The sequence below is a fragment of the Xyrauchen texanus genome, chromosome 7, assembly GCF_025860055.1.
Source record: "Xyrauchen texanus isolate HMW12.3.18 chromosome 7, RBS_HiC_50CHRs, whole genome shotgun sequence".
NCBI classification, from domain to species: Eukaryota; Metazoa; Chordata; class Actinopteri; order Cypriniformes; family Catostomidae; genus Xyrauchen; species Xyrauchen texanus.
The window spans coordinates 3740843-3765326 of NC_068282.1; the positions used below are offsets into that span (position 1 = coordinate 3740843).

At 38.8% G+C, this 24484-nt stretch overlaps 1 protein-coding gene across 1 annotated transcript; it reads left to right on the forward strand.

Annotated features, from left to right (window-relative positions):
- LOC127647044 (mRNA (2'-O-methyladenosine-N(6)-)-methyltransferase-like) lies at nt 1–23277 on the forward strand. The gene is made up of 16 exons (XM_052131109.1): nt 1–498; nt 2105–2247; nt 2471–2595; nt 2724–2861; nt 4415–4554; nt 9561–9715; nt 12852–12999; nt 13102–13185; nt 13421–13520; nt 13599–13761; nt 15702–15877; nt 16018–16104; nt 16236–16420; nt 19088–19181; nt 19295–19470; nt 21513–23277. The coding sequence occupies exons 2-16, from the start codon at nt 2124–2126 to the stop codon at nt 21778–21780; spliced, it is 2163 nt and encodes a 720-aa protein (XP_051987069.1). The 5' UTR covers nt 1–498; nt 2105–2123; the 3' UTR covers nt 21781–23277.
- Nucleotides 23278–24484: the final 1207 nt, after the last annotated feature.

Here is a 24484-nt window from a genome sequence, read left to right on the forward strand (position 1 = left end):
TGTAAATATAAATATGATTTGAAAATGGAGGTAAGTGGAACATTAACAGAACGTTAGGGTAACGTTCACTGATCTATAGATCAGTGGTAACGTTATATTTCCGTAAAAATACTTTCCTAGCTAACTAACAGGGAACGTTGGTATATCCGTTGTGGGAACCAAAAATTGTTAGTTGGGTTTTGTGCCGTTTTTCTTTTTTAGATAAAATAATTGGGTAATTTAAATATGCTTAGCGAGACATAACGAGAGCTATTTCACACTGAGACATTAAAATGTCGATGTCTCATCCAAGCAGCTCACCACAGCCGCTGCCTCTCTGCATATGGCCGCTTTGTTTTGACGGGTTTCCCTGCAGACGGCAAGTAAACCCGCGCCTGCGCATTAACCGGGTCCGAGTGCCCGATACAAGATGGCGGAGTCGGTGGGGAGGGAGAGGCGGAGGCGGGTCCGGACTGAATAGAGCAAAGCCTATTGAGGACTCCAACAAACCTCTCCAAGGTAAGGGATTCAGATGTCAAACAGCAGAACTAGACCTATGTACAGGTGGCGGAATGCACGGGGCACAAAAATATCCCCGCTGATGTTGAATGCGCGCGCTGTGCACGAAATAAACAGACATTGCAGTATTTAGGGAGAGCGGCGTCTAGTACGCGAGCGCGCGCGCCATCTTCTCGACCGTTTCCACGAAGCGAAAGTGCGCACGTAAAATGTTGTGTTGGTAACCGTCGACGATCAGCAAGCTTTTAACTTCACACATGACCCGTTTAATAAACTCTAGTGATGGCCCAGTTTATTAGCCCCCTTTCCCTGCCCAAATGAAGTCGTTTGCTCCGCCACTTAGTTTTATTTCCCCTGGTTTTTCGCAGCACGTCCGCTCCTGCTGCCGCAGCTCTTTGTTGAACGTTTCCCTCTCCTCCTCCTCCGGGTTTCTTTTCGGGCGGCTCGAGCTGGGGCGGGCGACGGAGCAGGCGCATGCGTGTCCTTCTTTCGTTCATTTGCACTCTTATGAACGACGACAAACGCAGTAAACGTTTGGTATATAATAGATATGCGATTTATGGTCAGAGACGTGATTTTTCTAAACAACAAGTACCATGGCAATACAACGGTTTATGGACATGGTACCAGATGGCTATACCGTAGTATGTTTTATGTATAAATATACAATTCCCTATGATTCCAATATTCACGTACCGCGGTATTGGTACTTCAACGTGTACCGCGGTATTTCTATGTTTTTTGGACGTGGTACCATGGTTTTGTCATGGTTTCGTTTGATATCGTCACTGTACCATGGTACCACTATAGTACTTTTTTTGTACTATGCTCATGTCTTTCTGAGATTTAGCAATCTCAAACTTTTGGTACAAAAATGGTATCTGATGATAATACTGAGGTACATTGATACAATGGCATTGAATGGTTAACATATACATGTATGGTATTTTCATGGCACTACAATGTATTGTTGGTGCACCAATGGATACCGCTGTTTTACTAAGGTATACATTGTTTAAAAAAAGTCACAATACTGTACCTGTGCCAATGAAATAGGGTGTACAGTAGCTAGTGTTAATTTTTCCAATGGTAGAGTTGTGGTTTTCTTTGTTTGAATTATTTTTGTATCAGTGAAAGTTTAGTGTAATGCCAACGAAGGAGGATGATTAAAGTTTACGTTTCCCTTTCATTATTATTATTACGTTTCATTATTGTCCTGCGAAGTTTATCGAATCACATTAGAAAGTTCATTTTAATTCTTGACTGTAGTTTCTTTATGTTTGGGGCCTAGGGAACCCCAATGGTGTACTAAGAAAATAAATAATAATAAATTACAAATAATTCTTTCAATATGTTAATATGGCCTAATCAAAATCCAGTATGCAGATATTATTAAAGATTTGACATACTGTTATATCGCAAATTAAGCAGGCATTCACTTTTCATCATGATCATTCAGTGTGAAAACATATTGTGGAAAATACCCAACTGGTAGGACTGTCAGAAAGTCTTAGCATGTGAAAATTAATTGCACTTATTCAGGTATAGGCTATATATGGAGTTTTTGAGATTCCAAACATATGGGTGTGACTATTTTCTTCTAAAGACAGGACAAATGAGGAGCTATGATGAGTGAAAACCACGGAACAGTAAAGACAGACTCGGCGTTGGTCATGTCGCCCACCGGGTCCACTTCAGAGTCTGCTCCCTTGTCACCCTCTACCAGCAAACCCATCCAAGAGCTGCCAGGTCTGTAATTATGAGTATCTGTGAGCACATCATCAAGAGGAAGACTTTCTTAGTTACTTGTATAGCTTAATAATACAATACTTACTGTAGTTCTTGAACCATACATTACAATGGGGGTGATTTGATCAGTGCAAAGAATATGTGATAAGTCTTTCAAAAACTTAAAGATTTTGCATTTTAGACAGCTGTGCCATGTCCCTCTGATTGTGAGTTTCTCTTTTAGATGAGTTGATTCAAGCTGGATGGTCAAAATGTTGGAGTAAGAGGGAGAATCGGCCTTATTACTTTAACCGTTTCACCAACCAATCGCTGTGGGAGATGCCTGTCCTGGGGCAACATGATGTCATTGTAAGTTCAGGGGCAGTTAATTTTCATTGTAAAGGATATTCAATTTGGGGCAAATCTCTGTTGGGACTCAATTAGTATTTTGACAGGTTTTTCGATTTATAAATGTTCTTTTTTCGCCCTTGTTTTAGTCGGATCCTCTGGGGTTGAACGCAGCTCCAGCCTCTGGTGAGGCGATTGTGGAAGCAGGACTAGGAAACGGCCAGCGTAAGAGACACCCATCAGATGATGCTTCTCAAAGGGGGCCGAACAGTTTCAAGAGGCCACAGGTCAGTTTTACTTACTTACAGTAAGACCACAACCACACTAATATGTTTTAGTTTGAAAAGCATTAATTTCGCTAAGATTTGGCCTTCAGTCCACACTGAGGCGAAAATATGTACTTGTCGTTTGGACAGGGAAAATCTATATATTCTAAAATGATGACAATATTTGTCATGTGACGCAGCCATGTGATCCATTCAACCCAAAACAATCAAGATGGCGGCCAATGTTGTAGCGGCTTTGTTGCGCTTGCTATCCACTTTGATAGCTTCGTTAAAGATAAATGTTACTTTGTACAAGTTTACAGTTGCATTTGGAGATGGAGATGACGCAGGGCCAAGTGTCTTACATATATTTTTATCTTGCCCAGTAAGGGAATTTAAGCGTTTTCAGGTGTTTCAGTGTGGACGATCAGATTTTGAAAACGGCAGTGTCTACAAAGAGTGTATTAAAAACAAAAAAGGAGCTTTCAAATTTATCCTGATTAATGTGGATGTAGACTAAACCCAAAGTATACTTTATACAGAATGCGTGATGCAAATCTAGTCATCAGCAGAGTGCTCGAGCACTGAACGCGTGCAGCCCGATTTTTCTAACCGCGCGTCTTTGAACACGCAGACTGCACATGCGCCTGGAATTATTTGCACAAATTAGTGGATCCACAAAGTGTCAATACTCACATTTGAGCCATTGCTGTCATGAAGAAACGCTAAAAGAGGAAAAAATCACCGGTATATCACAGGAGACGAAGGTAAAAATAAAAACTGTAGATATGAACGTCAAGAAAGTGTGTATGAGGAGGTCTGGAGATACCTGCATTTGCATGACTCGAGTCTGAAGGAATGTATGTTTCAGTCTAATCTCCTGAAAATAAATTGTCCAGCAGTCATTGCATGACATATAGACAAATAGACAATTTTGTATTGTCGACGTTTTCAATAACTTCAACATTTAATGAAGTTAAATGTAGTTTGAAACTTATAAAACACGTCTCGAGATCCCTGAATTCGGAGTTGTACTCCGTCCAGCTGTTTTTGAATGCAAGATTTTGTCACTGAGTGTGATTTGTAGTCTGTACAGCTGTGCGTTGCCTATACAGCTGGAGTTGTGCTGACTGCCCCCTGCTGAAAACAGGTGGTACATCAAGCATGTATTGCTCTGATTTACAGTCCAAGGGTTTTAATGCATTGTAGGTGATTTATCAGTAAATGAAGACCATGCCTAAATGCTCAACTTCACATTAGCCCTCTTAGCAGCATCAAAACCAAGCTTTTATTACATTTTTAAATACATTATTCACCGAAGTGAGCAACAGACTTGTCTGTGATTGGTTATAATGCTCAGTTACTGCAAAAATATTTAAAAATAGAAAATTACATTAAAAAAATTTATGTAGCATGAGTAGACCTACATGGACAGCTATAATTGACTTATCACGATAATCAAGATAATTGTGGCGCCTGTAATTGTAATCGCGATTATTTCTGCAAAATGAAATAAATAGCCCTTCAGCAACAATTGTGTTTTTGTTTGCTGATATTTGATTTGTCATATTCAGGTTGAGATTCCAGTCACTCCGACGACTCCTACAGTCCCTATTTCTCCCAGCACACCAGGAGTCAAACCCTGGACCTCCACCACAGATGACAAACAAGCCCAGACCAGCGTACCTGCACCGGCTCCATACCGGCCCGCTGTGTGAGTATAGGACCATGCTTACCTTTCAACCGCTATTTATTTTCCATCACGATGTTGATGTTATTTACACCTTTTTTTAAAAAAAATTTTATTGTGAAAAAGAAAGAATTGACAACAATTTCCACAGATATAGATTTTCCAACATATTTTAAGTCTTCATTGAATATACTCACATCCAGTTATCTTAAGCAATATACTGTACTACTTTAAGAGGTTTGTTATCCCAACATAAAACTAATTACAGAAGTGAGGGAGGATGTCACATCAATCAATGAATATTCTTACCGTACGTTCACACCAGAGGTGGCGAGAGCGTCAAATCGACCGGAAGTCATTCATTTTCAATGACAGCCAGCTTCTCTCGGCGGCGAGAAGCGGCGCGGCGAGTCTTGGGCGGCGTGGGCGTCAGATGGAAGTTCAAGTGCAGTCAACATTATGGTAATGAGCTGTGACGCGGTTCGGCGGCAACCTATTGTAATATAGAAGTGCTCCACTCTAGCGAAGTCTAGAGAACATAACTGTGTAAACTTTGGTTCCCACCAAACATTCGTTCCGAAGATAAAATGGAGGAGAAATTAATTATTGCCATGACTGGTTTCCCTGTAATATATGACCAAGACCACAGTTATTATTACAAATGTATTTTATTTTGATAACAAACAACTATAATTTTAATTACTTTCTGCCATCGATCGATTTCTTATTTTTACATTTTAAAGAGTTCATGAGGATATACGCTACTTGTGATAGGTCGACAAAAAGTAAATGGTCGACATGTCTGGATGTTTAAATTGCGGCCCCTTTAAATATAGTTCACAAAACAAAGCATTCTGAACAAACGTTGCCGCCTATTTCAACTACGTCAGAGCATCCACGAGCATCGAAGGCAGGGCAGCCAGAGCGAATTTTGACGCTCTCGCTGCTTCTGGTGTGAACGTACAGTTATTGTAATCAATCTACATCAAAAATGCATTTGGTTCAATATTGGTTTCATACTCAATCAATTTAATCCAACATTGAATAAATCTGTCTCTCTGAAGGTTCAAGACAATGTTATTTTTTCCATAGTGAAGAGATTCTTTAAAACATTTATCCAGTTGCTTATTTGTGGAGAATTAGGTTTATACATGGAGTGGTGGTGGTGTAGTGGTCTATGCACATAACTGGTAATCTGGTAATCAGAAGGATGTTGGTTCGAGCCCCACAGTCACCACCATTGTGTCCTTGAGTAAGACACTTAACTCCAGGTTGTTCCGGGGGGATTGTCCCTGTAATAAGTGCACTGTAAGTCGCTTTGGATAAAAGCGTCTGCCAAATGCATAAATGTAAATGTTATACTAAACCTAGTTAGAGTATGCTTGATGCAAGTTATATATATATATATATATATATATATATATATATATATATATATATATATATTTATTCTGACTTTCCCATGTGTTGCCAAATCAAATTTGAAGTTAAGCAAAATATCCAGGATCTTTTCCAATGCCTTGTGTATGTCTTGATATATTTGGACAGTCCCAGAATATGTGATAATGATTGGCATTTTGAGACCCGCACTGTCGCCAACACAATGAATTACCTCAGAATTTACTATTCTGTATCGGAGTAACAAAAAACCAATAGTGCAAAATTCCCTCCAGTATGAAGAGTGAGAGGTTGACCAATTTCAGCTTAGAGATATTTCCCCATTCTTCCATAGTTATTACAGCACCGCTCTCTTTTTCCTATCTCTCCTTAATATATGAGGTTTAGTCTACAACTAAACCTGTCATTCATTTATGCAATCTGGAGATGATTTTCTCTGTCAATTGGGAATTATAAGATGATGCAAATATTTTTATGATGGCGTTGTTGTTTGGTTCTGCCACAACACGTTTTGTTACATTTTATGATAAAAATGCTGTCTCAATTGGAGATATCTATAGAAATCATTTGATTCAAGATTGTCTTTCTTTAAGAGTTTGGAAGTTCCCCATTATACATTTACATTACATTTATGCATTTGGCAGATGCTTTTATCCAAAGCGACTTACAGTGCCCTAATTACAGGGACAATACCCCCGGAGCAACCTGGAGATAAGTGCCTTGCTCAAGGACACAATGGTGGTGGCTGTGGGGATCGAACCTACAACCTTCTGCTTACCAGTTTAGTACTTTAGCCCACTACGCCACCAGTATTATTATATAGATAGTATAGTAGGCTATAAGCCCTTTCTCTGCCCAAGTTTTAAAGCGATTATTTAAAATCTGTGTCAAATTTACATCATGTTTGTACTTTCACTGAATACTCTCCATTATATATATTTCTTAGTGATCTCAAATCAAATTTTCAATGATACCTTTTTATCCATTGATTTTAAATTTGTATGTATAATTAGTCTTTTATCAGCAATACTTTTTGTGTAGGAATCTCTCCAAACCACCTAATCTCTATGTCCTTCTATCTTGCTTGATAATCAGGATTGCACCAACAAATAATAGGCCTTAACTGTGCTGCAAAGTAATATTTCTGTAATCAAGGTAATGCCACTCCACCTTTTTCTTTACTCAACTGGAGTATTTTAAATTTGATACATTTTTTACCATGGCATATGAATCTGGAAATTAATTTATCCCATTCTGTAAACTGTTTTTGGGGAGATCTAGAAGTAAGGACTGCAAAAGCAAAAGTCTATTCTAGATCCCATATTGAAAAATCCCATATCTGATTAAATGTTTGTATTAATTGGTCCATAGTTAACCATTTCTAGGTCATTTATATCTTTAGGGAGATATATTCCTAAATATTTAATACATTTTCCTTGTCAATTTAAATGATATTCCTTTTGTAATTTCATTTGAAGGGTTGTAATTGAAGGTCAATATTTAGTTTGAAACCTGAAAAGGAACCAAATAGTTTTAATGTTTTCATTATTTCACCAAATGACTGTGCTGGTCTGTTAGATACATTAATACATCATCTGCAAATAATGCTATTTTATGCTCATCTCCCTTTATATTAATTCCTTTTATTTTGGGGTTCTGCCTAATCCATTGGCCCAGAGGTTCTTTAAACAGTGCAAAAAGAAGAGACAGAGGGTCCACAAGACTTGTATAAATGGGGATTTGTCCGGGATATTTATACTGGAGTGGGCCACTTAACTAGCGCATAATATGGCAGGTGTCACTGGTCCATTGTCGTTATTTACTATATAATGTGCAATTTCTTAATTTGCTGTTTGATTCATCTGCTGTTCAAAAAAACTACTGTTTAGTTTCCATGTTGTTTTTTGGTTTACTCTCTAAACTCAATGAGAGAGATATCAGAGCGTGGTCAGATATGTCAATTAAACCTATATCGCAGTTTTTGCTTCATGTTTGTCTCTCCCAAAAGCAAAAAAAAAATCAATTCTTGAGTTGATGAATGTGGATTAGAGTAATAGGAAAAAGTCTCTCCATATATCAATTAATCCAGTTTCTCTCATCATTATGTTGATTTGTTTACTCACTGGACTCGCTGTTTGGCGAGTTGGATTTGAGGAATCCAATTGAGGGTTTAGTTGAACATTAAAGTCACCTCCACAAATGAAGGTTCCTTGTGATTCAGAGGCTATCTTGTCTATTATGGTCCTAAAAAAGGAACATTTACTTCCTGGTGGGGCATAAAAGTTCAAAAAAAGTTATTAAGTGTGCCCTCTACTCTGCCTCGTATCATTATATATCTCCCGTCATTATCTGAAAAAATGTGTTTAAACCACATCTAATTAAATTGTCTGTGTTCCACTTCATTTATGTGCGTCTTGCAACAATGCAACCTCAAATTTATCTTAAGTTTGGTCAGAATTTTGCTTAACTTTACAAGATTGAGTAGTCCATTTACATTAAAGGATGCCATTTTTATATTTTCTATATTCTTGTCTCTTATCGCTAAAACGTGTACATCTTCTGTGACTTAACACACCCTCAGGCTTAACAGTGACCGTGAACTCAAAGGAAAAGAAAGATAATGGACAATTTTCAAATACAAGAAACAACAAAACACAATTAACAACATGACTTCCATATTTGGTGTCGTACTGTATCGGCCCTTAATTAAAGATTGATGACAAAACTGCTCCGTGGAATGAGCCTCTTGCACTCATGTTGGACAGAGGGCCCATGTACATGACTATTTTTGTAGCATTGTGGATGTTCATATTTCATTTTGGCACAATTTGCACTTGAGATTTATGTTTCCTTATATAACACTTGAAATGTGAACATGACAAAATATTGGTGGGAGTGACCTACGGGAAACGCCACATACCTGAACTTGTCGTGCCTGTATTTTTAGTGATCTTGGTTTATTACTCACTCCTCTTCAACCTGTGGATGTCTGAATGCCAGGAGTTTTCTTTATAAGATGCAGAGGAGAGGAATGGAGCTCCGTGTTTTTTTACCGGTCTTTCTCCAGGACAAACGCTGAATTCACTCCATCAATGAGGCAGGGTGATTGTTGATTGTGGTCGGAAAGCCTCTTTTTTTCTAAGTCGATCACTGCCACCTCAGCTGAATTATATAGCTTTGTGCAATCTTTGTGAAACACCTTTAACTTGACTGGAAACAGTGTCTGAAACTTGATGTCGTTATCTTTCAGTGTCTTTTTGACTTCTTTGTCCCTACGTTTCCAAAGCACGTCAGGCGCGTAATTGTGGTTTAATGAGACCATGTTGCCTTTCCAGTCAATCATTCTCCTCTCCCATGCTGTTTTAATTATCATCTCTTTCGTCCAATAGTTTATATATATGGTACATGTGGTGTGACATCATCGGGACACATGACCAGGAAGTTATATGGATTAGAACATTTCAAAAATTCATAAAAAATACACAATCATATTTCCAAAATCCAAGCGGTTAAGGTGTGTTATAGGTGTTTCTGAATATATATTACAGGCTGTGTGACATCATCAGGTGAAGTATCACTTTAAAACGTGTGGCCGAGCTGTAGACCTGGAATAACTGAAGTTTGTGTTGCAGAGTGTACTGGGATCTGGACATTCAGACCAACGCCGTGATCCGAGAGCGAGCCCCAGCGGACCATCTCCCACCCCACCCTGAGATTGAACTGCAGAGAGCTCAACTCACCACCAAACTACGGCAGCACTACCATGAGCTGTGCTCTCAGCGGGAGGGTACGTCTGCCTCCACAGCCTGTGTTAACCTGAAATGTTTATGAGTGCAAAGGTACCGGAAGGAACCTGCTAATATTGAAACTGCAGCTCAGCTTTATTGCATCAGAGTTTTCTATCATAAGTAGTTTGTCCCTACTTGGTGCTATTCAATTTCTTAACTTGATTATAGTATTTTTGAGTGGTGTATTTGGATCAGTGATGTGATGCATAGTTATTCAAAATCACATTAAAAATGCACTTCACACAAAACAATTACTCGAATACTCCTGCTATGGTGAACATGTTTTCAGTTTCTGAGTTCAATGTCATTTTGATATATACATTAGTGATGTCATAGAATATAGATATATAGATTATTGATCAGCACGTTATTTTATCTATATATTTTTGAGGCATCGATATATTAAAATTGGCTGACATTTAAATTAGATGCCCAATTTGCATGCTTTCCAATTCACTCAGCTGGCCTCTGTTGAACAGTCTGGAGTAATGGCGTTGGAGGCCACAAGAGGGATATAATGTATCTCTTTACGAACACAGAACAAACAGGGCAGCTGTGGCTCAGGTGGTAGAGTGGGTTGTGACTCCACATGCCAAAGTGTCCTTGGGCAAGACACTGAACCCCAAGTTGCTCCAAATGGCAGGCTAGCGCCTTGCATGGCAGCTCTGCCGCCATTGGTGTGTGAATGGGTGAATAAGACGCAGTGTAAAGCGCTTTGAATACCGCTAAGGTTTAAAAAGGCGCTATATACGTGCAGACCATTACAAACAACACTGAATAGAGTGGAAATGTACCTACAATAAACTGAAAGAAAAGGCTGTCTTTTTGAGAGGTAACTTTGAGAAACTTCAGCTAGCGCGGTCACGTGAACAAGGGGCTGTTCAAACTGAATGGGTTTTTGCATCTTTTGACAACAGCGTCACTTTTCACTGTGCTTTTAGGATCTCTCACGTGAGTGCTACTTCAACTGATAAAAACGTGTCTCAAGACACCTGCGTTCTGCTTTTTTCGTTGTGGTCCATTTTGCGTTTTTAGCGCAAGAAAGCTTCTGTTCTGAATGGTTCCTGGAACGAATGTTTTAGCCGATGGGTACATGAACGCTACTCATACTCGAGAAAAAAAAAAACAATGCTTCTTTCAGAGTCACTAGAATTGAACGTTTTGTTGTTTTTTTTGCCCCCGAATCTCCCTAGATATAAAAAGTGTATTAAGTGGATTTCTGTGCGTACCCTCAGATTAAATCCTGCAGGTGCCCATTTGATAATTATTTGGTCAAATTTGATGGAAAACTATGCCAGCTGAGCTCCATGGCACTTCAGAATTTTGACACTGTGCGTTGGCACCTTGGCGGTGTTTTTGTACCTTTTGTTGAAAATAAATAATTGTTTCTAATTTTAGAACGCGACGTGTCATCCGCCAGATTTGGAGAATTCTCCACAGTTCTACTATCTATTTTTAGCCTGTCTCAGATGCTTCTGTCTCTGTTATCTCAGACTGACACGATGTTCAGTGGAGGGTTCGTGGGGGCCATGACATCTGTTGCAGGTCTTCCTGTTCTTCTATTTTATTATATAAAATAGAAGAACAGGGAGAAGAATGTTTGGAAGTCTAAAATTTGTATTTTCTGTTGATACAAATAGAGCAAATATAGGACAAATGGAGCAACCCTAAAAAAACATCTTTATATTCATGACTCAAAAATCTATAATATTTGGAAAAAGAAAAAATAATAATATATATATATATATATATATATATATATATATATATATATATATATATATATATATATATATATATTATTACATATTCACACTGCATGGTATGATCGTTAAGCGTTTAACTAACTTTTGTAAGGTGCTGTCCTCACAAGTTTCGCTAGTTGTCATATTCTCCATAATTTACAATAGTTTTGCCAGATCACCATCGCTGCCTGTAACTCCACCTCTTCCGCTATGTACGGCAAGCCTGGTGCGCTGAGTGCATGAAGTGTCCAACATTCCACACACCATTTTGACGGTTGAAAAAGTGCATCATCCGGGTACTTAAAGTACACTTCTTTTTGCGGCATTTTCAGCGTAAACGTACTACTCGCACTACTTGCACTTAAAAATGACGTCTAATAGTGCAGAAGTGTGCGGTTTGGGATGCAACTAATGTTTCAAAAGTATAGTCACAAGATGTGAACGGTATGTGCGTTAACATGATTTATTGTGCTAAAACCACTAACCTCTGTGTAGTTATTTTTAATTTTGACAACTTGGATGCCACAACAACATAACACGTAAACCCTAAAAATGACCTTTAAACGATTATTTAAACAACTTTACAGTTCAAATAATACCCGTGTAAACTAAATAATGTGCTTTTATAAAATTATAAGCTTCACATTTCTGCCTTTTTTTAAACCCTCAAAGAATTGGCCCCGTTGATTTCCATTGTAAGTTCCTCACCAAAACCTTGATTTCTGCCTTTTCCAAAGAAAATGTGTCAATTAAATGTTTGTGGTAATCAACATTATGCCACAAATGCGGTTTGAGCTTAACTTGTTTTTAACCAGAAATATTCCTCTATTATTTGAACAAACCTTTAACCCTAAGTATTAAACTTTGGAGCGTGCTTGTCATGCACTGTTTTTGCTACAGATATGAATGATTACCACCAATCGTGTGGCATGTTGAGCAGAGGCGTGCTATTATTTTTTCGAAGTGATCTGACTAACACTTTTGGCCTGTCGGAGGATAAAATGCATGAAAAATTTACATGGACTTCCATTGAAGGAAGCACTTGAGCTATGTCGAAGGCAAAAGCACCACTTACATTTCCTTTATACCTTTTTTTTAAAATGTAGTTTTATGTTATAGTCATGATAAAAGTGACTTAAAATGTTAAACAGGACATCAGAGACTGGGAATGTAATATGTGCTAGGAAGTCTCAAAAAGATCATTTAAAAAATATACACACCACGTTGGTGATAGCAGCCTCAGGCCGTCTCATCCACAAGTTAAACAATATTACCTATCATCTCTAGCATTTATCCTGCAATTAAACCAAACAATCATATACAGCAAGGAAACCTGTGTACAGTTATTGTGTTTGTGTCAGAATCTGAGCGCTTGAATGTCTGTTTTTAGGTATAGAGCCGCCACGAGAATCCTTCAACCGCTGGCTTTTGGAGAGGAAGGTGGTGGATAAAGGGGGTGATCCGCTCTTGCCCAGTGAATGCGACCCGGTCATCTCCCCATCCATGTTCCGAGAGATCATGAACGACATCCCAATCAGGTCATAATTACATCTGTGTACCTTAAAACCATCAAGTCCCAGTTATATATTTCAAGTGATTCTATGATAATATTTTCTATCTTTCCTCTCTACAAACTACAGGCTGTCTCGCATCAAGTATAAGGAAGAGGCTAGAAAACTCTTGTTCAAATATGCAGAGGCGGCAAAGAAAATGATAGACTCCAGGTAATTATTCCAAACTTCCAAAACAACATGGAATCAAAATAGACCCTGTTTACTTTATATATACATGCTCATGGTGTAGTCTTTCCTCAAAATGTTGGCTGAAAAACTACTCTTTGGTTGAAGTCACCTTGGTCGAAAAATAGTTTTTTCGGAAATGCGTCACACTACCGGGTTGTGAATGCGGTTTCATGTTGACTAAGAGTTTGAGACAAAAATAAACTGTGTGTTCCCACAGAAACGCAACTCCTGATTGTCGAAAGGTGGTCAAATGGAACGTTGAGGACACCATGAACTGGCTTAGACGAGACCACTCTGCCAGCAAAGAGGACTACATGGTACACACTCAATGTCTCTTATGTTATCATGTACCCTTCACATCTGTGTGCTGTCTAAACTCATTTTAAAATTTTTAGGATCGACTCGAGCACTTACGGAAGCAGTGTGGCCCTCACGTCACGAGTGTGGCGAAGGATTCCGTTGAAGGCATCTGTTCAAAGATCTATCACATCTCTGCAGAATATGTGCGCCGAATCCGCCAAATTCACCTTGCTCTTCTTAAAGACTGCAACATCTCTGGTAGGACCGCCTCTTTGGAGCTTAAATTCTAAAATGTACTTTTCAGCTGTCTTCAAGACCTGTTGTTTAATGTTAACCAATATTGTTTTAGCAAACTGTCATTAGGCCTTTCCCACTGCATGTACTAAAGCCCATTTTAGGTACTTTTCCCCAGGACTAGTAGTTTATGTTGCATTCGCATGTAATGCCGAGTTTACACTACACGATTTTAAGCCCGATATTTGCTCGCCGACAGTTTTGTGGAGATCGCCGACAAAAGCCTGAAATTGTAGGCAAATCGGAGCTCGCTCCCGTGAGCGACGATCGCAATGTATGAACTATCAAACAAGCGATTTGAGAAAAGCGCAGACTTGTCGCCGTTGTCAGCTAGATATCTAGAATGTTAAATATCTGGACCTGCCTGCGATTTCAAAACGTGCAATGTGAAATATGTTATGACTGAATACAACTGCAGCTGTGACCTACAGCCAATGAGAGAGCAAGAAACGGGGCATGGGAAGTTTCAGTGGGAGGAGTCCTGATGTACCTGCAACAGGACATCAACTAGCATGGCTGCGGTATCAAGAAAGTCTCATTGGACCAAAGAAATGGAGGAAAGTTTAGTGGAACATTGGCAGGAGCACCAGTTTCTATTTGATGTTTCATCTGAATTGTAGCATGAAAATTTGTTTTCGTATCTCTTGTCACTTCTCACGTGTACTCTGCCTGGACTCCAAATTATGTTTCACGACAGAGTCGTCGGGGATTCGTCAATAGTGAAATGTCTTGTAATGTGTTCACCCTGGTCGCCAATTCGTTGTGTAATTTGAAAACGCTACGACTTCCATGACAAGACAGACAGTTGTGTAATATGAACGGTACCACGATCCGACATCTTTGAAAGTCGTGTAGTGTGTTGGAGGCATAGGGAACTGGAGTTCCTCTGAACCGTTTTTGGGAGATTTTTGGCTCCTACTCTGGAGTAGGTACTTTGGGGGTGTATAGGGACTGTGGGAGACTATTGGAGGTGCTGCAGCCTGTGATTGGTCTATGATTTTACCTATGACACACAAACCATTGAGCCACCATTAGTAAACAACTAGCCAGCTACTTAGAGAATTTTACCATTTCCTTAACAGAAATAAAATAAAACCAACAAATTATACAAAGAAGATCACCAGTTTTACGTGCGTGTGTGTGAGACTTCATTGGGAGAAACGCTTTGAGTTTTCATTGCATCTGTACTGTTTATACTGTGTGACTATACAGAAAATAAAGTGATGTCTGGATTACTACATTGAATGTTTCCTGGGATGATGGATATAAATAATCAGATGTTTATCGAGAGTGGGTAATCGAACTCTATAATACTCTAAACTGTCATGAAATCTAATTTACATGAGGGTAGTATTGCGTTACTGTGTGGTAACTTGCATCAAGACATGAAGTCAATGAGTGAGCATTTCAGTAGTCATTTTTGTTCAGTCATAAAAGCCTTTATTGTAAAAGATACAAGTAAAGTCGCTGACTACCACACCTTCAGTCGCATGTTCGAAACCAGGACGTGCTGAGTGACTCCAGTCAGGCTTCCTAAGCAACCAGTTGGTCTGGCTACTAGGGTGGGTAGAGTCACATTGGGGTGAGCCTCTACGCGTGCTAGGTCTACACGGTAACGCGCTCAACAAGCCACGTGATAAGATGCACGGATTGACGGTCTCAGACACGGAGGCAACTGAGGTCCTCCGCCACCCGGATTGAGGCGAGTCACTACGCCACCATGAGGACCTAGATTGCATTGGGAATTTGGCATTCCAAATTGGGGAGAAAAAAATACAAAGTCAAGTTAAAAGCTGCTAATTTTGTCAGATGTGCAAATCTGTTTTCTTGAAACTATCCCTCTATTTTACACTAGATTTAAGTAATTTAGAGCCACTTTGAGTAATATTGTCCTTGTGTTCTAGTGGACGGCACAGAGGCGAAAGTCGTTCAGGACCGGTTGGTGTATTGTTATCCCGTCAGACTGTCCGTGCCGTCCCCTCCTCAACCCCGCGTGGAGCTGCACTTCGAGAACGACATCGCCTGCCTGCGGTATAAAGGAGAAATGGTGAAGGTCAACCGCGCCCATTTCAACAAACTGGTGTGTGCACTTAAATGCAATCAAACAAGCCTTACAACAGATTTATTGATTTCCCTAACCAAATATTTCCATCATGTCTGTTTGTGGATTTCATCTTCATATGGTTGGATTATTTCTTATTTGTCATCTTTCTCTCTCAGGAGCTTCTATATCGATATAGCTGTATTGATGACCTAAAGTTCGAAAAGTTTCTGTCTCGTGTGTGGTGCCTTATCAAAAGATACCAGGTAGCTTTCAAATGAGCATCTGTGGATTGCTCTTAATTTGATGACAATTTATTGTTTTATCATTTGTAATCAATATTGCACCAGCATTGATTGTGCGTCATGGTCATATCATGTTTCTCTGTGAATTTCAGGTGATGTTTGGTTCTGGTGTGAATGAGGGGTCCGGTCTACAAGGGGCGCTGCCCGTTCCGGTTTTCGAGGCTCTTAATAAACAGTTTGGAGTGACGTTTGAGTGCTTCGCCTCTCCTCTCAACTGCTATTTCAAGCAGTTTTGCTCCGCATTTGCAGATACTGACGGCTTCTTTGGATCTCGAGGGTATATTTGTTTAAAGCTTTTTTTGTAATTTTATAACTTGATTGTTGCCTATTTTTGTTAATTCGATAATTAAAATGTCAAAAGTTTCTAATGTAATGTAAAAGGAATAGTTCCATGGCACTTTCATCGTCTTGACATTTTTAACATATTGACAATATTCAATATATATCTCTACAATTATATATTTGCTCTGAAATGGCTCAGAAGTTTAGTTTTTTTAATTAGAGGAACCATTGTTTACAATGCCAGACAGCCAGATTCAATATTTTAAAGATATTAAAAAAACTGGACATTATTTACCTTCATGTATTTTCCTAAAAAACTACTGAACTTGTTTTTTTGAAACCAGGTTGAATATTGCTTAATACTAAATTATTACTGTTGGACCCAGTCAAGTTTATTATTCTAATATATTACTGAAATATTGCTATTATTTTAAGGATTAGATTTGTTTTATATGAACGTAATATATTTCTGTCCTATTTACTTCACCTGGAACTTTTATTTTGACAGTGAGAGTAGTGTTGTCACGGTACCAAAATTTCAGTAGTCTGTACCAATACCAGTGAAATTTCACTGTACTCGATACCATTTTCAGTACCAAACAAAAACATGTTACTAAACAACACTCTTTTATTAACAAAGTCTAACAAAACATTAGCAGCAGAACTAAGAACAAAAATATGCCATTGAGCAAAACTTTAATTTAAATATATTATTTTTTAATTATAACAAAACTGAACAATGTATGCTTAAAGTATTTTTGAACACTTATATAAGATTTGCGTCAACTTTTGCAACTTTTAATTTAAGTTTTTACCAAGTACTAAAAAAAAGCCTAAATAAACAAGCATACAATAGAATGAATAAAAAGCAATTTACAAACTAATGTGCAAAGTGGTCTCTTATTAATAAAGCTGCATATTGCCAATTTTCTTCATGATAAGAAATGCATAGTGACATATGTAGATATTATGATTAAGTCGCGAGCAACCGCATTCTAATCTAGCTGCATTTAGCGTGCAAGCGCGAGGGAGGAGCGACCAAGGCAGAGTCTCTCTCAGCCGGGTACAGTTTCAATCTCTCCCCCCAGATCGGGACATTCGCGCAACTCATAGAAGAGGCACTGACCACACAGAGAAATGCCAGTTTCTGAGTTTATAGTTATTAACATGACCTGCTTCTGTATTATTTGAACTTTAATAAAGCAATTTTACTGCATTTAAGATGTTACGCCGGGATGTTTCCTTTAAAGAACTCCGCCTCCGCTTATTCCACAACGGTACATGCTTTTTTTTTATCATTCCCTAATACTTTGGGATCTACATAAAATAAACTGTGAAAGTTTCGAGTGCATCTGGACTGATCTGTGTAATTCTTCCTCAGGCGTGAACTGCTGCTCTCACGCGATATCGTTACAGTTTAATGTGATTTCATGTTACGTTAAATGAGATCAAACGACTATTAGACAACGAACATTTTTCTCATCAATTTTGTATTTTCGACGATGTCGATAATGTCGACTAAACGTTTCAGCCCTAATGCAAATGATAATATGCTTTTAAACTCATCTGCTTTATTTGCTTGTATAAATCCGTGTGTCTGTCTTTATTAAGTTTGATGTGTTCCCTCCTATCGTCAGAAAATTGCGAAAGCAGCGTTTACAAACAGGTTTTTGCTGATCTGTGATGTTTCCCTTTTCATCAGCCTCAAATTACCTGGCTTTTTCCACTTTTCATTTCGCCATGATTCAGTTGAGGCTCCGCAGCAGCTTTGCTTGTCGCCATCTTTTGCTTGTTGTGAGCGTTCGAAAGTTCCCGCCTCTGCATGGGTACCGGGTAGACCCGGTACTCGGTACCCCGGTGCCTTCAGAAATTCTGGTATTGTAAATAATTTTTTGTTTGAGTACCGACTTGGTACCGTTATTTTTGACAACACTAAGTGAGAGTGCAGATTTGTAATAATAACTTGTATGCTTGAATCCGCTTACCTTTAACAGTGCATGTGAACTGCTCAAAAAACGCACTAAAACCACGAGCCCATAAGCCCCATGCGTGTACAGAACCGCGCATCACATGCTTATTCTGAAGTGACACAGACCATGTTTATCTGTTAATCAAAGCCTTTTCCAATTTACTCGTCACATATTACCATATCACAATTTTTATGTTAGTTGGATTAATTGTGCAGCCATGAAGAATCACCGCGATATTCAAAATATTGCTTAATTTTATATCGTCAGCAAAATCAACATGATTATATCGTGAATATTCAATATGTCGCCGAGCCCTACCAGAAAGCACCAAAAAGTACCATGTTTTTGTTACTATGGTAATACAATGTTTATATTAGTGTTGTCGATTTAACGCATTAATTCTGTGTGATTCATTTATTTTAAAAAACGTGTAAAACATTTACTGAATTAAGCGTGTCCCCCTTCCCGACCATAAGGCAATTCTGAATGCAGGAATCTCAAGACGTGTTTCAACTACATTAAACTCAATCAAAGTGAGATGCTTCAAAAGCATCTGTCTGACAAATGTGTACATTGACGTGTCCTTAGAAATGCCCTCAGACAGATCGATGAATTCAATTGCAAAATAGCCTTATGTGCAGCTATTGCTACATTTCATGAAAGCTAGTGTCATCACCAGTTTGTCTTCACAGGCCATTCCTCCACTTCTCTCCAGCCAGTGGCTCATTTGAGGCAAACCCTCCATTCTGTGAGGAGTTCATGGATTCCATGGTGACACACATTGAGGTGAGCGACTTTGATGTTCAACTCATTCTGGAGCATTGAGTTTTCTGAAGAGAGTGTGGCATTACAGTCTCAAATGTCACTAAATTTGTCTGGATTGTGGCCATCATTCTCAGGAACTTCTGGAACACTCCAGTGAGCCTCTGTCCTTCGTCATCTTCGTGCCAGAGTGGCGTGACCCCCCAACTCCAGCTCTGACGCGGATGGAGGCCAGTCGCTTCCGCAGGCACCAAATGAACGTGCCGGCATTTGAGCACGAGTACCGCAGCGGCTCGCAGCACATCTGCAAAAGGTCAGTCGCACACAAGACCAGCATTCTCTGGAGTCAAAAGATTTGTTGTTCCTTGTTAACTGTTAGAAAAAAAAAACATTGATCCAGAAACCCTTTGGCAGTAGTTCACACGCCAATTAATTTACTTGCACTTCTGTCCTTCCAAACCTGAATGACAAAAGGGGATGTTATGCAGAACATCCATGCTGGTCTTTTCAATTAAATATAAGTGAAGTTTTAATTGATTTACTTCAGATTCCATTATTATGCATAGTCAAAAAAGTTTTTGTACTCAGGGATTTTCTAGAAACAAAATTATATTTTCCTCTGACCTTTATGTGGTCATGCCCCACATATCTCTGTTAACCTCTCTCATCAAGGCGTCCCCATTTTGATGGAAATATTGCATCGTTTTTTCATCTCCGCCCACTCCATTTTCCGCCATTTAGAATTTTTTAAACCTACTTTTTCAAACGTCAAATTTGCACAAAATTTGGCACATATGATCTAGAGACACTCATGACTAAAATTAGTGGTGATATATGATGATAAACCAAACTGTTCATGTGCACCGCATCAACAAATGTAACGATGAGGATGCCAAAATGGACATGATGGTGTATCTTAGCAACACTTTAGCGTTTTGACATCAAACTTGATGTATGTGTCAACACAAGCGTCACCTGAGGGGTACCTGCACAGATTTGGCACAGTGCCACCTGGTGGTCAGGAAATATGAAAATTGCTATTTTTGCTTATAACTTATGAATAGTTGGCCTAAAATCATGGTCTCATTAGAATCCTTGGGATATACTGTGTTGAATGGTACCCAATTTTCCTATGTCGGCCATGTTGGCATATCAGCAATTTAGAATTTTGTCTTAAGTTGTTGTATACCACAAATGCATTGCCGTATCATTACGAAATTGAATATGTGTCATTGGAGCCATGTCCTTACACCGCCACCTAGTGGTCAAAAGATACAAAAAATGCTTCTAACTTTTGATTAATTTTGCCTATTTTCCTTGGGTCATACAGTGTAAGCAAATTCAGATGATTAACCAAACCGTTGTTGTGTTACGAATCAATGAATTCGACAACGAGGACACCAAAATGGACACGAGGCTGTATCTTCGCAACGCTTTAGCGTACTGACATGAAACTTGGTATATTTCATCACAAGCATGTCCTGAGGGTATCTCCACAGTTTTGTAACAGCACCACCTAGTGGTCAAGAAATATGAAAGATTTATATTTTTGCTTATAACTTCTGAATAGTATGGCCTAAAATCATGAGACTGGTCTCTTTAGATTATTTGAGATATAACAAGTCGAATAATACCCCATTGTGAATTTAGCCTTAAATTTCTTTACACTACAAACGCATTGCCGTATCATTGCAAAATTTGGTATGTGTCATTGGGGCCTTGTCCTAAAGGTTCTCAAAAAGTTTGGGGACAGCGCCACCTAGTCATCAAAAGATACCAAGAAATATTTGTAACCTTTGATTAATGTGGCCTATTGTAATGAGACTTGTGTAGTTACCTTCTTTGTGTGATGCCAAATTTGCCATGGTCGGCCATATTTCCTGTCCGCCATTTTGAATTTAATAATAAATCTACTTATTCAAAATCCTCCTAGACCGTAAGTCTGATTTGCATGAAATTTTGCATGTATCATCTATAGACACTCATGACAAAAAGTTATTAAATGCTTTTTGATAGACCAAACCATTCTCATGTAACACATCAACGAATTGAATGGCAAGATGCCAATAAGGATCTAAGGCTGTATCTCTTCAATGCTTTGGTGTATTTACATGAAACTTCATATATGGCATTGTGATGACCTAACAATACCATCTCAATTTGTTGACCCCACCACCTATAGTTCAAAAGTTAAAAGCATTTGTATAACACTAAGTAATAAAAGGAATATCTTACTTCACCACTCTGCTAAAAATCACCACCAGAATTCCATATTCAGTCTAAATGTTTGCCATTGGTGTGCTTGGCCATGCTTGTAGCTATATGTGATATCTGTTTCCTCTTTGGATCTCTCAGAGAAGAAATGTACTACAAGGCCGTCCATGGAACGGCAGTCATTTTCCTGCAAAATAATGCTGGCTTTGCCAAATGGGAGCCCACCTCGGAGAGAATCCAAGAGTTCCTGGCGGCTTATAAGGTCTCCGGGCAGTCTTTACCTTCACCCGGTCCCTCTTCCACCAGTACCGGAGACAAAGACTCCAAACCGGGCCAGGAACGCTCCGCTAGGAGTCAAGACAACAGCAGTCCTGTTGACAAGACTGCACCAGACACAACAAGCATTTAGAAAGCAGCGCTGGGCGTGTGGCGATATGTACGTATGTTCAAGGGAAAAAGTCTATGATTGTATGAGAGGTATAATATTGCGCTGTTGGCTTTGATTGGCACTGGGCTTATAAATGTTTCTGTGAGAAGGAGAAAGATCCATATGTGTTTGCTTTCTTCTGCATCTATTATTTAATGTGTTAGGTTCTTGACTTATGGTATCAAAATTGTTGGGTTTTATATCAATGTATTGATAGTTTGGTCACTCTTTTGTTATTGTCTTTTTAAGAGCTGGTAAATGTAGCTATACAATTATACGTTTCTGATTCTTGTTTTGGCCTTTTTAGGGTGAATCTCATGAAAACATCATATAGAACTTGTATACAAAAAACATACAGAAAATGAATTTTAGTTCCTTTAAGATTTTAGGTTTTTTTTTAACAACTAGGAACATTTTCCCACAACATTTCCTATTTACCAAAATCCGTCTGGAAATGTTTTGCGAGACGAGACGTTTGACACGTAAACAATTTAAAAGAAAAAAAGCTTCACTTTTAGTTTACTCGTAATTCCCATCATTTTCAATACTGATTTTTATTAGATAATTTTTTACTGTATTACAGTAAGTCAGCATACATTAACGTATAATTTAAAGGTGCACTCAGTAATTCGAATCCAATACAGTTTATGTCAAATTCTGCAAATATCTCCTCACAGTCTTCTAGAGGTCTCTTCTGTGGGTGGGCTGAACAAAATCTAGTATTTGTTCACAGCCCTGGCTCTGTAAATGGGACAAAACAAAATGGATCGTTCCGATTCACACAACACTACTCCAGCCAATCAGCAACAAGGGGTGGTTCTTGCACATACACCGGATGGGGGCAGATCGAGAGGGAAATTCATTAGAAGAGCGACGGCTGATGCAAACTTTCTAAACTCCGAGGACAAATGGCTGAGAAACAGACCAAGAGAAAAAGGACAGACGAATATAAACTAAAAAACGAAAGATTATGGTAAGTCGAGGGCGGAGCTTCCAAAGGAGCACTGAAGGGGAGGGGTGTGTTTGTTTTGGCAGTTGTGCTCAAATATCAACTGTGTTTTTCAGAAATGGCCGAGTGCACCTTTTAAAGGCAGTTTAACATATACTATCTTTCTATCTAACTATCTATTTTTTTTTTATTAATACCATTTCTTTATTTTTATTTTTTTTCATTTAATGGGCGTGTGTGTGTGTGTGTGTGTGTGTGTCTGTGTCTGTGTGTGTGTCTGTGTGTGTGTGTCTGTGTGTGTCTGTGTGTGTTTATGTGGTTTATGAGGACAATTTTTTTTAGGTAACAAACTGGTAATTACAAGGGTATTATGCTATAAATATAGTTTATGAGGACATTTCTAGTGTCCCCATAATTTAAATAGCTTAAACATATTAAACAATGTTTTATTGAAAATGTAAAAATGCAGAAAGTTTTTTGTGAGGGTTAGGTTTAGGGGCTGTGTTGGGTTTAGGGGCTGTGTTGGGTTTAGGGGCTGTGTTGGGTTTAGGGGTTGTATTAGGTTTAGGGGCTGTGTTGGATTTAGGGGTTGTGTTGGGTTTAGGGGCTGTGTTGGGTTTAGGGGCTGTGTTGGGTTTAGGGGCTGTGTTGGGTTTAGGGGCTGTGTTGGGTTTAGGGGTTGTGTTGGGTTTAGGGGTTGCATTAGGTTTAGGGGTTGTGTTGGATTTAGGGGTTGTGATGGGTTTAGGGGTTGTATTGGGTTTAGGGGCTGTGTTGGGTTTAGGGGCTGCATTGGGTTTAGGGGCTGCGTTGGGTTTAGGGGTTGCGTTGGGTATAGGGGCTGTGTTGGGTATAGGGGTTGTGTTGGATTTAGGGGTTGGGTATAGGGGTTGTGTTGGATTTAGGGGTTGGGTATAGGGGTTGTGTTGGGTATAGGGGCTGTGTTGGGTTTAGGGGCTGTGTTGGGTTTAGGGGCTGTGTTGGGTTTAGGGGTTGTGTTGGGTATAGGGGTTGTGTTGGGTTTAGGGGTTGTGTTGGGTTTAGGGGCTGTGTTGGGTTTAGGGGTTGTGTTGGGTATAGGGGTTGTGTTGGGTATAGGGGATGTGTTGGGTTTAGGGGTTGTGTTAGGTTTAGGGGTTGTGTTGGGTTTAGGGGATGTGTTGGGTTTAGGGGTTGTGTTAGGTTTAGGGGTTGTGTTGGGTTTAGGGGATAGAATATATAGTTTGTACAGTATAAAAATCATTATGTCTATGGAAAGTCCTCAATGGTGTGTGTGTGTGTGTGTGTGTGTGTGTGTGTGTGTGTGTGTGTGTGTATTACAGTAGTGACTAAGTTATTACAAATAACTTGTATACATAAAACTTATTTATTGCTTAAAATGAATTTTTAGGACCTTAGGATTTTTGACATTGGTGTTATTTTTTTGACAACTAAGCACATATAAATTTAATATTTTCCCATGAAATTCTTATTGCTATAATGCGTCTGGACACTTTTGAATATAATTTCTTTCCCCATTTTAATTAATATATATATATATTTTCATGCCAAGCACATTTCTACAAATGATTATATATATATATATATATATAATCATTGTTTTTGTAGAAATGTGCTTGGCATGAAAATAATGCAAAAGAAAAAAAAATAATTCTTGAAATTTTGCTTCATTTTCTTTTAAGCTAATTTATTATAAATATTAAAAAAATCGACCCAGAAAAATGAAAAATGACCGGA

Coding starts and splice junctions, on each gene's coding strand:
- LOC127647044 (XM_052131109.1), top strand. CDS start 2,124: ATGATGAGTGAAAACCACGGAACAGTAAAGACAGACTCGGCGTTGGTC. Junction 2,862..4,414: donor ACAGTTTCAAGAGGCCACAG/GTCAGTTTTACT, acceptor TGTCATATTCAG/GTTGAGATTCCAGTCACTCC. Junction 15,878..16,017: donor GCGCCCATTTCAACAAACTG/GTGTGTGCACTT, acceptor TTTCTCTCTCAG/GAGCTTCTATATCGATATAG.